Source organism: Eucalyptus grandis, chromosome 7 (genome assembly GCF_016545825.1).
Source record: "Eucalyptus grandis isolate ANBG69807.140 chromosome 7, ASM1654582v1, whole genome shotgun sequence".
Taxonomy (NCBI): domain Eukaryota; kingdom Viridiplantae; phylum Streptophyta; class Magnoliopsida; order Myrtales; family Myrtaceae; genus Eucalyptus; species Eucalyptus grandis.
In genome coordinates this window covers 7,954,921-7,971,043 of record NC_052618.1, presented here as the reverse complement: position 1 = coordinate 7,971,043, position 16,123 = coordinate 7,954,921, and the positions used below count along the sequence as shown (strand labels likewise).

General features: G+C 34.7%; 1 protein-coding gene across 1 annotated transcript; it reads right to left on the bottom strand.

Annotated features, from left to right (window-relative positions):
- Nucleotides 1-3,853: 3,853 nt before the first annotated feature.
- LOC120295790 (disease resistance protein RUN1-like) lies at nucleotides 3,854-15,513 on the bottom strand. The gene is made up of 6 exons (XM_039317359.1): nucleotides 15,023-15,513; nucleotides 13,894-14,014; nucleotides 6,685-6,765; nucleotides 6,392-6,451; nucleotides 5,311-6,321; nucleotides 3,854-5,130 (listed from the first exon to the last, which is right to left on the bottom strand). Exons 1-6 carry the CDS (start codon nucleotides 15,511-15,513, stop codon nucleotides 4,873-4,875), a joined length of 2,022 nt encoding a protein of 673 aa, XP_039173293.1. The 3' UTR covers nucleotides 3,854-4,872.
- Nucleotides 15,514-16,123: the final 610 nt, after the last annotated feature.

Genomic DNA, 16,123 nt, shown 5'->3' with positions numbered 1-16,123 from the left:
TGTGAGAGTTCCAATTTTCACGGTTCCAAATCCCACAATACTTCCTTTGCTGTTTCCTCCAAATGAAACTTTTCCACCATTTACTTGAGCAATCTTTATAAAGCAATTTGAGTCTCCCGTCATGTGTCTTGAGCATCCGCTGTCAAGATACCACTTTACCTGTTTCTTGACGGAGACCTGCATTTAAAATAAAGTCTCAAGCTTTCTTTGGTACCCAAATTTTCTTGGGTCCTTTGGTGTTAGTAAGATAAACAGTATTAGCCCATACTTTCTTAACAGGTTTCCATACCATAGGACACTCTTTTTCAAAGTGATCCAGATGTTGCACTTAGAACATCCGAGAGCATTTCTACCTACAGTTTTACAAAAACTTTCTTGAAGTGATTTTTGTAAACCTCACTCGAGAGTCTTTTCTTAATTCTTTCTTTTACTTTAGGAAAATCAATCAAGGGAATTGTTTCTTCTGTCATACCTAGACCGACTTATTGAAGTAAGGTCTTTGTGCTGAAAGAATTTTCTCAAGTTTTTCAGACCCTATAGAAAATTTCTTTGATATATTTGATAAGTCTGTTTTAAAAAAGCATTTTCTTTTAAAAGATTATCTTCATTTTCTTTAAGATTGGAAACGAGACAAGTCTAGACTTTTAACTCTTTCGCTAAAACATTTTCCTTTTGTTTTAGAGCTGAGTTTTCTTTTTTCAGTTCGGAAATTCTTTTGAGAGAAGTCTTAAGACTAAAGCATATGATGAACTTTGACAGGAATTTTAAAATCACTTACCACAAATTCACTGTCTGAGTCTGATCCCGAGTCCGATCTAGAGTCCGAGTCTAATTGTGCCATCGACATAGATTGGCATATTCATTATCACTTTCTTCACACTCGTATCACCCGTGTTTCGGCTTTGAGAGCTTTTCGAAATTTTTCAGCTTTTCCTCTCTTCTTCTTCAGAAGAGGACAGTTGGGTCTGATGTGTCCATTTTTCTTGCATTCAAAGCAGACTACATCTTTATTTGGTTCCTCATCATCAACAGACTTGGTCTGCTGTCTTTGAAAGCTTTGTTTCTTTGAGTTGAACCTTCTTCCTTTTCTATTTAGTTTTCTGAATCTTCTTATCATGAGAGCAAGCTCCTCATCGTCCATATCATCTTGAGAATCTGTATCATCAGAATCATCATTTGATTTTAATGCAATGGATTTCTTACCTTTTGGATCTTCATCTTCATTGATCCTTTCCACTTCATAGGATTTGAAGAGTTCCAATCAGCTCGTCGACGAGATAGTGGCATGATTCTCTGCGTCTCTCTTATCGAAGTCTTTATGTGATTCCAATCCTCGGAGAGTCCACGCAAGAGCTTGTTTACCTTCATGGGATCGAAGTTGGTTGACCTTGATTTTCAAGACCATTCACAATATCTCGTAAAACGACTAAACATGTCGATATTGATTCTCCCGGTTTCATTCGAAGGCTTCGTATTGACCGAGAAGAATGTTGATTCTTGTTTCCTTCACTCGATCTGTTCCTTCATAGGTGATATGCAACTGTCCCAAACTTCTTTTGCTGTACCACAAGAAGATATTCTATTATATTCAGTTGGTGATAAAGCACAATATAAGGAGTAAATTGCTTTTGCATCGAGTGTCCGTCTCTTGATTATTTCTTCCGAGACATTCCGCTGGTTTCTTCAGTTTCTTTTCCTCTATCGAGACCGATGCAAAGTGGTAGGAGTAATTCCTTTTTCTACAACGTCCCATTCCAGAGGATCCTTTGATCGTAGGAAAGCTTTCATCTTGTTCTTCCGGATGTTGTAATCCTTTCCATCAAAGTAGGGTGGTGCGGGTATTGCTTTGCCCTTCCATCAGCCCCGGTGCTAGCATACTAGCCATGGATCTTTTACTATGAAGTAAAACACTTCAAATAAAGTAAGTACAATGTGCTCGATACCAATTGATATTGCTAGTATGAGTACCTAGAGGGGGTGAATAGGTGCCTAAACAATTTATCGATATACGGAAGCGATTCTTAACATATGATAGAAAGTAAATTCTCTCTTAATTAACAAAATGAAATACGATTGAGGTAGAGAGAGTGAGGAAGAGAAAATTGAACACAGGATTTATAGTGGTTCGGCTTATTCCAAGCCTACGTCCACTCTTCCGCACCGACACCCACCGGCTGGATTTCACTATGATCAAAAGAGAAGTTACAGCACAGCTTTGCCTTGATTCCACAGTGTAGATGTTTTACCACACCTCCTCAAGGTCTCTCACAAATATAAACTATCTTTTGTATACAAGTATTCGCTCAAAGGATTTATCTAAACAAATAGGAGCTTCAGACTTTGGAATTCTTCTATCGCGCACACCTCGAACAACTAAGAACGTCTTCTTTATATACTCCTTTATGCCATCATACCCGTTGGCACTTACCAAAGGAATTCCTCCAATCTACCCGTTGGACGGAATCAATTAGGAAGATTGTTCGAGCTATTAAAGGAACGTGTTGATAGCCCATCAATCATGTTCGCCCATACAATCAGGATCTCGGTTTCCATAAGTAGAACCTTCCAATAATATTTAGACAATCATCGAATCTTCAGTCATTGAATCAATCTTGATCAATCAAAGGATTTACGATACGTCTTCTCCAACCACGAGATCTTCTCCGGATGATAAGGTTAAATCCTGAACAAAACATCCAGTTTCCGGGATAACCTTTCTTCAACGGATTAGAGACTGTCAATGAGGATAGACTTTGAGTCTTGAGTCTCGGCTGTCCGGAAGTCTTCGAGACTTTAACTAACAGAGTCCCGACCTTCGACTAAACTGATGGAAACGTTTTGTCAACTTCAAAACACTTCACGAAGATTTTTCCAACACAAGGCTTTTGAAGAGCAGAGCCTCATCATTTTCTGCTCTCCACAATTCTCAGCACATTGCATTGAGCTTGATGACACTGCTTCATAGGTGGGGTTGTCAACCTGTCCTACAAACACAAGATAGAGAATTCCAAGTATCCAGAGCCTGACAAACTCCAGAAATGCTTCCTCCGTCATGAATGCGATTGTACATTACAACACCACTGCAGTTAATTCACACATACATATTAAGTGCAAGAATAATGATTCACAAGTACATATTAAGGGCAACCTGCATTTAAGATTACACTTCAAAGATTTCCAATTTGCTGCCCTACGTGATAAAGTAGCATCCACATTACAAAGGTTTTACTGCACTTAATTCACATTACAAAGATTTCCAATTTGCGTGTGAGAAAACAGCAAACACAATTGACATTCGAAAGGGTTCTGTTCTCCGTTTTGCTGCCCTACATGATATAGTGGTATTCAGCTACCTAGAGGGCACAGAGGCTCCAAAGCGCTCTACATGCACAAGCACACAAACAAATAAACATGCTCGCATGAAGAATCCAACCCCGAAATAAACACATCGACTCATTCAAGCATCTACACGACGTGATTCCACCCTATGCATGTCTTACAAAGAGAACAATAAACGCATGATTATCAATATTGAGCTTGGGAATCAACAGCAGAGTCATACTAATAAGGGAATGTTAATCAACACATCCATACATTTGGTTGCTCAACAGATGAAATCGCAAAAACAGAGTAAGAGTGAATTAGAGACGAACCTTGAATACACTTTGAACTTTTGATAAAAGGAGAGATTTGGATTCGATGAAGAGATAGATCTGGGGATGAGGGAGACAGAAAGGTCGATTTGGGAGCAAGAGAGCTTTGGAGCAAGAGAGTGTAGACGATGGATTTGGAAACCATGAAGGAGACCCGAACAAAAAAGACCCAAAATTTTCGGGTCGGGTCGGGTTTTTTTGGGACACCCCTAGTTCGCGATAAATGCGACCAACGACATATTTGAATGCCCTACATATCTTGCGTCAAGCCAGGATCGATGTAGAGATCGATTAAGTTAGAGTGAAGCAAAGGCAACTCTTTGAGAAGGGTGCAATGTAGCAAATCCAGAGTCTGAAGACTTGAAACGAACTGAATTTCTGATGGAAGGCTGGATATACGTGTACCACAAAGCCTCAGTTCTCTGAGATGATGTAGTTTCGAAATACCACTCGAAATGGCTCCCTCCAAATTCCTGCACCCGGAGGCGTGGACTTCTTCCAGGTTAATCAACTCTCCAACGTCATGAGGAAATTCTCTTATGAAACAAGAATCCATTTTCAGCACTTTCAGACTCCGCAGATTTTTAGTCGAATCGGGCAGTTTTGAAATACCCGAACTTGAAATATCCAACTCTACTAATGAGTCTTTTAATTTGCCAATCGTATCTGGAAGCTCTCCTAGCCCACGACAATTCCTCAAAGACAAGCATCTAAGTTCCCCCAAGTCTCCAATTGACTCTGGGAGTTCAAGAATTTTCGCGTCATCCAAAGCTAGCACTGACAGAGCTTTAAGTTGACAAACTGAATCAGGAACACCAGCCAATGAGAAGCAATTAGCAGCACTAAGAATTTGTAGTTGAACCAATCTGCCTATCGACTCAGGAAGTTCTCGAATGGAAGTACCATCAATCAGGAGCTCTCTCAAAGCAATCATTCCATCCATTTTCACTGGCAGCATGCTAAGTTCGGAGCAGAATGTCAAATTGAGGGAAACCAAGAGCTTCAAATCATTAATTGAAGGATCTAAATGAACCAATCGAGAACATTGCTCAAGAATCAGTATCTCCAAATTTGGGTAACAAGAGAAGCTAGGGGTAATTAGTAAGTCTGCACAACCTAGACTTTCAAATGCACCATCTGCAAAACGTGGGAAAACGTTCAGATGGCATAAAAAAACTCGATTTACTTAAGGGCCAATACAACCACAACAACAATTGAACTATAAAGCCACCTTAATTCCTTTCCAACCTCCCCAGGATTCTGTAACCTTACTCCATGAAAGATCAAGAATAACTAGGTTCTCTAAATGAACGTTAATTGCTTCAAATTTTCGAGGGCACCCTTGCCAGTGAAGCCACCGAACGTTTAATAGGGCATCTGCAAATCTTCCACCAATATTGGCGCGACCCAAGCTGAGAAATGTCGTGCTCGGTAGGATCTCAAAGCCTGCCACAATAGTGTTAAGGTGGTCTGTTCCCTGTGCGATGGACCACAAAAGTCAAGTAGAGAAACTGGTGGAAGTCTTCAGACGATGAAATAACTACTATGGATGCCTAAACTCCCATGAGGTTAAGAAAATGCTTCGTATTTGAGAACATTTCGAAGAAAATCAAAAATCAAATTAGGGCCTGCATTCTACTTTTTTTCCCCGACATACCCTTTTCCTTTTCTTCGTGTCGTGGGCTATGGCAGGAATGAAGAATCTAACTCCTGTTCCCGGATCATGGAAATCTTCGTAAATAATCTTCCTGGCAAGGCACCTTAGCATGCTGTGCATGCCTATTTTATTTTCTTCCATTTTTATTAGGGACATACGACGAAGGACCTCTATTTCATCATGAGGACGATCATAATCATGCCACATATATGAGGCAATCCTACAATCCACATCTGGGAGAAAACATGCAACATCAAGATACATGTGCTTTTGCTTTCGATCTAATGCTTCATAAATTATTCTCAGAATCTTCTGGTAATCTTCCTGAAATTGTTGTATGAGATCTCTGAATTTAATCCACTCTTCTAGTCCTTTACCATGTAAAAAAGAACCAAAAACTTTGACAAGTAGTGGAAGTCCCTCTGCAGCCTTGACTATTGTGTTTGCAAATTCAACGTAAGGATGAATTTTATATCTCTTTCCCATTGCACACTCCCAGAAAAGGTCAAAAGCTCGATTATCATCCATTGGACTAACATCATAAGTATGAGCCAACCCTCGATCAAGAAACCCTTGAAGAACGCTTCTTTGTTTTGAGGTTACAATTATTCTACTACCAGAACCAAACCAATCAAGCTTAGCTCCTACAAATTCCTTAAGGAGGGAACCAATTTCCAAATCATCGAGAACAAGGAGAACTTTCATATTCCTAAATATTTCTTTCAAAGATCTTACTCCTTTGAAAGAAGAAGCAACCTCATACTCCCTTTTCAAAATATCAAAGATCAGCTTGGTTTGAAGACACTGAACACCACCAGGATGCCGCATCGTTTCTTCAATCTCCGCAAGAAAACTGCAAGCGTCAAAGTGCACAGAGATTTTTTTATATACGACCTTGGCAAGAGCAGTCTTTCCAATGCCAACTCTTCCATGGATTCCAATAACTCGTACGCCATTTACATCCATCTCCAACAAGCTAATTATTTTCGACACTTGACTGTCTTCAAGATCCTATAAAGGTACTTTAAGTTTAGGAGAAAGTAACTTTAGTAGAGAGGAGGAGAGAGGTGAAGAAATATACGGAGGTACTGTATGTTTCGGAAGATAACGCCATTCTCTGAAACATGTGCTTTGAATGTGCCTGCCAATCAATCATATGCCTTTTTAGTTGAGATGTTGTAACTAATGTTTAGCTGACTGAATAGATAACTAGTTGAAGACAACCTCTTCTGAAGTTCCTCCAACACAATCATTCATCCCATGCATCTCATCTAAGCTAAGGATACAACAGTAAACCTGCTGCTCCTATTATTGAAAATCTATCAAGTAAATCTGGCTTACTAAGCATTAAAAAAGGTAAAATGACTAACATACCCTGTTTCTTATACTTCGGAGTCTGAAAAGGAAGCACAGAAAGGTAACTACCAGCCTGATCCGGGACCACCTCCGAGTCGCCTGCAGGGATAAATCTAGTTAAGAGTTCTCTTTGAGGTCTCATTTAAATGTGCAAGATCTATAATAAATAAGATTTAATGCTACAGAAAGAGGAGGAAAACTCAAACATAATTTGAATAATCCCATGTCGTACTGTTTCCACCAGCACAGTAATCATCAACTGTTAATAAATTTGGCAGATTGATGACACGCCAATCATAAATCGTAAAAGCAGTAAAATGCAAAAACCACTTAAATATAGTATCCTGAAGTTAAGAGGGATGCTTTAGGTTTTGTATGGAAATAGAAGTAAAAATTGTCAAACTTCTCAAAGTGCAAACTATCGATCACAACAGTTGATCTGAAATTTTCACTTTTCAGGGACCATGAGAGCTAGAGTACTCTTTATGAGGTACAACTTATAAATGCTCTTTTGCAAGTTTCCTGTCCTGCAGAGAGAGTTTCTAATCTGGCATGTCATCTCTTTGTAGTTTTATTGCTTTAAACAACATTTCTCTATTGATTCTTCAATCCCGCTATTTCAATTTTCTATCTTCATGTATAGTAATTTATTGGAGGTTTTTCCTCTGATTAGTTGTAATACCAACAATCCTTTCTCAAACGAAGTGCACAGGATTAAGAGCAAAATCGTCTTACCCATTGCATTCTTTACTGGATAATATGATTCATGTACCACAACTATTGAAGTGTCTTGCAAGCAATGAATTGAGACCACTATAAGAATTCACCACTAGATCAACAATTCTGTATAATCAGCTCAACATTTGAGTCCACCAAACAAAAAAAGAAAGTGAAGAACCATAAGAAGTTTTCAGTCCTCTAATCTGCTGAACAATCAGAAGTGGCAAAGAAGCTGATAAGACACAAGCTGAAGGGGACAGCTGCATAAGACTGTGGTGATGGGGATGCAAAACGGTGACTTAGTTGTTTCCGGACAAAATGATGGGCTTCAGGCAATTTGAGTATAGTTGCATTTAAAGAGATGCTTTTGCGTCGACTAAGATGGTCATTTGGAAGGTCGATAGAGAGCAGGCAATGATAATTAACAGATATATCTAGAGTCAGTGCTGGATCAAAAAGACGAGTTTGATGCATTGCTGCTTCACTTAACATAAAGCTACAGACGCTCCCGATCACTGACATAATGAGATTTATAATTACCTGAAATTAGCTTGCATAATCAAAAGATCAGATCACTATCAGCATTGTGGGGGTTTAAATCCACAATCACCAAACAGCAAGATATTTATACTCCAATGAGCTATGCTGGATGTGATCTTTGATGAAATAAAAAAAAAAAATCGAATATATTAGACACGTAGAAAGTAAATAGAATGGAGCTTTATCGTTGGTCCATATCATCAAAAGCTCCTATCCCTCCAGCTACACTTGTAGAAAAAGGAACAGATCAATGTCCCACTTGCGCCACCATTAATGTACTTTGGACAATATTCCTATACTAATCTATCTAGGGGTTAATTTCGATATAATAAATAATAGTCGATAAGCTAATTTGCCCATCTAAATTTTATTTTGCTTTTCCACTTATTACTCATATATAGTTGCAAACTGTTCATTACACAAGTCGTGTAGTTGTATCTAACACATTAGAATTATCAAGTGTTCGCACATATAGAATTTTACTAGAAAGCAATTATATATTCCTTACATTATAGAAAAGATTGTTATCTTATATGGTGCTTAGCCATGTTGACAACAATCACCGAAGTAATGCAAATCCCAATTAAGTTTTTATTTTTTCTTTGTTAATTTATAAATATAGTGACACTTCATTTTCGCATGGTCTTTCTAGTTTGAAAATCTAAAGAGCTATCGACATTAGTAATTGTTGAAAACATAATCATAAGAAACCTAATCTACTTAGTGGCACATGCATTATTATACTCCGCAGTATGAAATGAATAAATAATTTGTAATTACTTCACAACTATCATATAAGCTGCCTAAAGTAAGCTTCATATAACAAAAACCAATTCAATTTGTACCATAATCTCTGAAATTTCATGAAAATATTTTACCCCTTCTAAGCTAGGGTATGGCAAAACTTTTTATCTTGTCCTCTGATCTAAGTTTTATCACCCACCATTCCTTCTAGAATATTAACCAATGACTCTTCAAATTGTTTCCTGTGACCAAGATAAATCCCTTCTCCATTTCCTTAGAAAGATTTTAATGACCGCCTCTTAGCAATATCATTTAACGTCCTAGCAATCCAAGAGTCAGAGGGATTGTTTACGTTTTCTGTGAGCATAGAAGTGGATATGCAAACTCCTTTTCGAAGTGCAAACTATCAATCACCACAGTTGATCATAAGTTTTCACTTTCGAGGAACCATGACAGCCACAATATTCTTTACTAAGTTACAACTTATAAATGCTCGTTGGCAAGTTTCCTGTCCTGCAGAGAGAGTTCCTAATCTGGCACGTCATATTGTTTTGGTTTTATTGCTTTGACGAATTTTCTTTATTGATTCCCTAACCCTGCTATTTATAGTTTCATTTGTGGTAATTCGTTGGAGATTTTTACTTTCTGTTTAGTTTTTCCGTAATACTAACAATCCTTTTTGTAACAAAGTGCACAGCATTAAGAGGAGTGCGGGACACACTGAGTGCCATAACTTAAGACGCCGGGACACTTAAGTGCCATAACTTTAAAATGGTACACTTAAGTGCCATCATCGGAGTAAAATGGGACACTTAAGTGCCACTCCGGCGAAAATCCGGCCAAATGGCTGACGTGGCGACTTTCCGGTGAGCTTGGTCCAAAACGGCGTCGTTTTGCATGCCGACGTGGCGGAGAAAATGCAAAACGACGCCGTTTCGCGTCTACGTGTAAATAATAGTATATAAATTAATTAAATTAGATTTAAAATATTCAAAAATTTTAAAAAAATAAGAAAAATTTTAAAAATTAAGAAATTTTAAAAATTTTAAAAATTAAGAAAAATTTTAAAATTTTAAAAATTAAGAAAAAATTTAAAATTTTAAAAATTTTAAAAATTAAGAAAAATTTAAAAATTTTAAAAATTAAGAAAATTTTAAAAATTTTAAAAATTTTAAAAATTAAGAAAATTTTAAAAATTTTAAAAATTTTAAAAAATTAGAAAATTTTAAAAATTAGAAAATTTAAAAAATTTAAAAATTAAGAAAATTTTAAAAAATCAAGAAAATTTTAAAAAAATTAAGAAAAATTAAAAAAAATTAAGAAAATTTTAAAAAATTTAGAAAATTTTAATTTTTTTTAAATTAAGAAAATTTTAAATTTTTTAAAAATTAAGAAAAATTATAAAAAATAAAATTATAAAAAAGTTATAAAAAGGGGGGGGTGGGAGGCCGAACGGGGCGGCTCCCTTGCCGCCGCCGGCGGCTCCCTCACCGCCGCCACCTCCACCGCCGCCGCCTCCCCCTTTTTTTAATTATTTAATTTTTTAAAATTTTTAATTTTTTAAAATTAAAATTTTTAAAATTTTCTTTTTTTAATTTTTTTTTTAATTTTTTAAAATTAAAGTTTTTAAAATTAAAATTTTCATAATTTTCTTTTTTTTTTTTTAATTTTTTAAAAATTTTTAAAATTTTCTTATTTTTCAATTTTTTTTAATTTTTTAAAATTAAAATTTTATAATATTCTTTTTTTTTAATTTTTAAATTTTTTAAAATTAAATTTTTTAAAATTTTCTTTTTTTTTTTAATTTTTAAAATTTTTTAAAATTAAAATTTTTAAAATTTTCTTTTTTTTTTATAATTTTTTAATTTTTTGAAATTGAAATTTTTAAAATTAAAACTTTTTAATTTTTTTTTTTTTTTTTTTTTTATTTTTTATGCCGATTTGGAGCTCCGGCGAGCCACGTAGGCAAATAATAATAATAAAATATTGCCACGTAGGATTTCGGCAAAGGGTCGCCGGAGGTGGCACTTAAGTGTCCATTCGAAAAAAAAAAAAAAGTGGCACTTAAGTGTACCATTTTGAAGTTATGGCACTTAAGTGTCCGGCGTCTTACAAGTTATGGCACTTGTGGTGTCTTCGCCGCATTAAGAGCTAGATCGTCTTACCCATTGTATTTTTTACTAGATAATATGTTTCATGGCACCGCAAATATTAAGTGTCTTGGAAGCAAAAAATTAAATTCCTATAAGAATTCACCACTTTATCGACAGTTGGAGTGCGGGACACCCTGAGTGCCATAACTCAAGACGCCAGGACACTTAAGTGCCATAACTTTAAAATGGTACACTTAAGTGCCATCATCGGAGTAAAATGGGACACTTAAGTGCCACTCCGGCGAAAATCCGGCCAAATGGCTGACGTGGCGACTTTCCGACGAGCTTGGTCCAAAACGGCGTCGTTTTGCATGCTGACGTGGCGGAGAAAATGCAAAAACGACATCGTTTTGCGTCTACGTGTAAATAATAGTATATAAATTAATTAAATTAGATTTAAAATATTCAAAAATTTTAAAAAAATAAGAAAAATTTTAAAAAATTTTAAAAAATTTTAAAAATTAAGAAAATTTAAAAATTTAAAAAATTAAGAAAATTTAAAAAATTTTAAAAATTTTAAAATTAAGAAAAATTTTAAAAATTAGAAAATTTAAAAAAAATTAAAAAATAAGAAAATTTAAGAAAATTTTAAAAATTAAGAAAATTTTAAAAATTAAGAAAATTTAAAAAATTAAGAAAAAAAAAAAAATTAAGAAAAATTTAAAAAATTTAAAAATTAAGAAAATTTTAATTTTTTTAAAAATTAAGAAAATTTTAAATTTTTTAAAAATTAAGAAAATTATAAAAAATAAAATTATAAAAAAGTTATAAAAAGGGGGGTGGGAGAACGAACGGGGCGGCTCCCTTGCCGCCGTCGGCGGCTCCCTCACCGCCGCCACCTCCGCCGCCGCCTCCCACTTTTTTTTTTTTAATATTTTAATTTTTTTAAATTTTTAATTTTTTTAAAATTAAAATTTTTAAAATTTTCTTTTTTTTAAATATTTTTTTTTAATTTTTTAAAATTACAGTTTTTAAAATTAAAATTTTTAAAATTTTCTTATTTTTTATTTTTTTAAAATTTTTTTAAATTAAATTTTTAAATTTTTTTATTTTTAAAATTTTTTAATTTTTTTTTAAATTTTTAAAATTTTTTAAAATTAAAATTTTTAAAATTTTCTTATTTTTTTAAATTTTTTAATTTTTTAAAATTAAAATTTTCATAATTTTTTTTTTTAAAAATTTTTTAAAAATTTTTAAAATTAAAATTTTTAAAATTTTCTTATTTTTTAATTTTTTTAAATTTTTTAAAATTAAAATTTTATAATTTTCTTTTTTTTTAATTTTTAAAATTTTTAAAATTAAATATTTTATAATTTTCTTTTTTTTTTTAATTTTTAAAATTTTTTAAAATTAAAATTTTTAAAATTTTCTTTTTTTTTTTTTAATTTTTTTAATTTTTTGAAATTGAAATTTTTAAAATTAAAACTTTTTAATTTTTTTTTAATTTTTTTTTAATTTTTATGCCGATTTGAGCTCCCATGAGCCACGTAAGCAAATAATAATAATAAAATATGCCGCGTAGGATTTCGGCAAGGGTCGTCGGGAGGTGGCACTTAAGTGTCCCATTCGAAAAAAAAAGTGGCACTTAAGTGTACATAGTTTTGAAGTTATGGCACTTAAGTGTCCGCCGTCCAAGTTAAAGACTTGTGGTGTACTTCGCCTCGCAGGTTGTGTATAATCAGCTTAACACCAGAGTCCACCTAATGAAAAAAAAAAATTGAAGAACAATAAGAAGTTTCCTAGTCCTCTAATATGCTGAACTATCAGGAGTGGCAAGGGAGCTTATAGGAAAAAAGCTGGAGGTGGCAGCTGCATAACCCCGTGGTGATAGGGGATGCAAATAGATGATTTAGTTGTTTCGGAAGTAAATAATTGGATTCAGGCTATTCGAGTAGAGCTACGTTTCAAGAGATGCTTCTGCAATCCACCAAGATGGTCATTTGGCGGGTAAAATACAGAAGAGACAATGATAATAGACAAATATACAAGAGGCGTTGCTGTATTAAAAGGTCAAGATCGATGAATTGCTGCTCCACTTAACATAAAACTACTACCGACCACTGATAACATTAGATTAACAATCACTTGCCATTATTGTATTTAACTTTTGTTAGAATAGTTAAAAAATAAATCACGCCTTTTATCTAAAAGCTTAAGCTTTAGAATAGTCGGCAGTGGTCTCACAAATTCTCATAAAGAGATCCTGAGTTCAAATTTTACTAGGGCCCTTTTGCCTTCCCAATTAAATTTTCACGCTTAGTACTAGGCAAAAGACCAGACTAAGCGTAACAGAGAGTGTTAGAATATTTAAATAATAAACCATACCTTTATCGAAAAGTTTAAGCTTTTAGAATGATTGGGTGTGGTTTCATAAATTCTCACAATTTTTAAATATTCTATCATAATTAAAGGTGTCTAGTGTGTGTTATAAACAAGTCAAAAGACATCAACCTATTGACCACACGCTTATAACTTGCGTATAGATTGCTTGACCAATCTATGATCCAAACTGGCACTAAGTTTAACCCAAACGCACTTATCTAGCTAACATGCTCGCGTCGTGCAATTGAGTCAACCAAGGTTGTGGTGATAGGGAAAAAGTGGACTTCTTGTTTCAGAAAGCAATTGTGGGATTTTAGCCACTACATTGTAGTTGCATTTCAAACAATGCTTTATGAGTAAGAAATGCGGTTATCTTTTGCCAGGATATACAAAAGCAACAACGATGACATATAAATATTTTCTAATAGTAAAGTTTTAGTAAAGTCAGTTTTGATGCAAAAACACCCCTTAACGAATAAAAGGTAGGAGGTACTCTCGGATCACTAATATTGTGAATCTAACACCTACGTTTTCTTCTTTTTTTCAGTTCATGTGTTTGCCTTTATTTTTCTATCATATTCTAACTTTATAAATACTGCATAATCGTGTAAAAATATTTCCTGGTGATTAGACCTTTTTATCTATTTGATGTAAATCCCACTTTAAGCAGAAATTAGCTTCATCAACAGTTACAATCTTTAGGAGAGAGTACTCGAGAAGAGAGGAGCATAGGAGCACAAAAACATACCGACTTCTTGTAGGATAACATGGGATCTGCACCCTTGACTAGATCACGAGGCGCTTGATTATGCTCTTTCTTCAGCTTAAGCAAAATGTCTCTAGCGATGTCCGTGATAAATCCTTCGTAACTGCCACGGCAGAAAAATCTCAGTTCTGAACAATTAACAGGTGTGATCTGAGGACATAGCCACCCAACGCACTACATAATGAAACGACAATTTGAATGTAGTAAAGGATCACTGATCCTTTATTGTAGAACATGATTTACCTGATGCAAAGATATATTAAACATACGCACTGACGTTTAGGAAATGTATGGACGTGGGATAATGCCACAGCAGGAAGTATTCAATCCAATCCATGGATTATATTGTCATGGGTTGAATTACAGAATGATGCAATCATGCGGATGAATAATTAAACTTTTAAAGATAGTTCCCTGAGCCAAACTGAGATATGTCGTGTAAACATGGTTAATTCGAGAGAAGGATTTGGCCTGAAAAACAAAGAAGAGGGAATTGAAAATGTTAACCCAGTTAATTCCCACCAATAATTTCCCATTTTTGCCATAACTTTCATACGACACTCACCTAACCGTCATAAGTTTTTTTTTTTTTGTGATCACCGAAGTACCATAACTTATATACGATGCTAACTTGAGTACCATAATTTTATTCCAATTACTGAAAATAATAATAATAATAATAACATTCACCACCAGTGCTATGCCAAATCGGATTTTTGATATTTGGATGAACGTTTTAAAACAATTTTGACACTCAATATTAAAAGTTATGACACTCAAATGAACAATTTTTAGAAGTTATAGTACTCGAGTTGTCGTAAAAAAAAAATTGTGGAACTAAAATGAGTTTTATATGAAAATTATGATACTTGTAATATCCTTACCCCTTTTCTTCTCTTGACGCTTTGAAACAGGCTAAATAGCCATCTTAAGTCCAAGCAAGTGAACAACAACAAAAAACAATTTAGAGTACAGCAAGTCGACCAATATTTGCTTTTTTGCTGGGAAAAGGTCGTTGAGTTTCCTCTTCTGACATTCTCGACACTACCTCGGTCGATTGAGCAATCAAATCAGAAAGAAACTACAAGAGAAGAAGACAGACGTAACATACTCTTTATATGAGCTTAGTTTCCATCCCTTGGCTTTACCAACCTCCACAAGAGCCTTCTTCCACCGCTCCACTTTCTCAGCGCCCCAAATCCCCCTCTGCTTGTCCAGGGCGTCTGTGTAGAGTGATTCTTTCTCCAGCTGCAGATCAGACCGTTCCACATCATAGAAAACGGGCAGAATCTCTTTCTTCCCGCCTGATCTGGACTTGTGTTCTACCATAAGTGCGAGCGTCTCAAGGCACCGAGGGCTACAAGCGTAGGCTTTCGAAAATATAGGTAGGTAGATCTTGGCGCTGTAGAACTGTAGCGGAATCTCTCGAGAAGAATATGGGTTTCCATTGTCTCTAAACACGCGAATTATGTCTTTCAAGCTGTAATAGAGGATAGCGGCGATTCCAAAACTATCATATTCTCTAAAACCCAAAAACACATCGTACGTTGATCCAACCTCCAAATTTATCATATCTTGATTTGGCCTCGCTTGTCTAGTCATACCTCAAATCCTACAGGAATATGGGTAATGATATAGTCGTTGTTCCACTCAAAGGATGAAGCTTCAAATCACCAAAATCCAATTCCTCGTGATAATGCTCTCGCTTTAATGGTCACTAATCGAGAGATCTGAAAATCATGAAAGATGAATGGGACGATCAATCATGGCCCAGTTAATAGTATATATCTTCTAAGTAGATCGTGCACTTATTATGCATATTTACATAACCAAACCATAACTCATTTAACCCAAATCCAGAGTATAACAAACTTAAAATAAGAGAATAAGTTATATATATTTCAACAAAGCTACATTAATAGCAGAAATATCCATTTCATAATCATATCCAAACAAACATTAATAGTTTAGCCCATTGATCAATCTTGTCAAAATCACATGCCAATGATCTATTTTATTGACTAATCTCAAGTCACATGTCAATAGTCCACCATAGATCAAACGCGTACTCAAATATTAATCATGGTCATGCATAACACCCTGTGACAAGGTGATCAAGCTCCCCCTCTTGGTAAGGTCTCCTTGTATATTGTTATGGCTGGCCCATAAGAATATCCTAAATTAGTATGTATACTCACAAGTCCTTCATTGG

Excerpts from the sequence above, each read along its gene's own strand:
- LOC120295790 (XM_039317359.1), bottom strand. The coding sequence starts at position 15,513 with ATGACTAGACAAGCGAGGCCAAATCAAGATATGATAAATTTGGAGGTT. Across the intron at positions 6,766-13,893 it reads TGTTATCCTACAAGAAGTCG|GCGACTCGGAGGTGGTCCCG; the intron begins GTATGTTTTTGT and ends TTATCCCTGCAG. Across the intron at positions 6,322-6,391 it reads CCGAAACATACAGTACCTCC|GATCTTGAAGACAGTCAAGT; the intron begins GTATATTTCTTC and ends GTACCTTTATAG.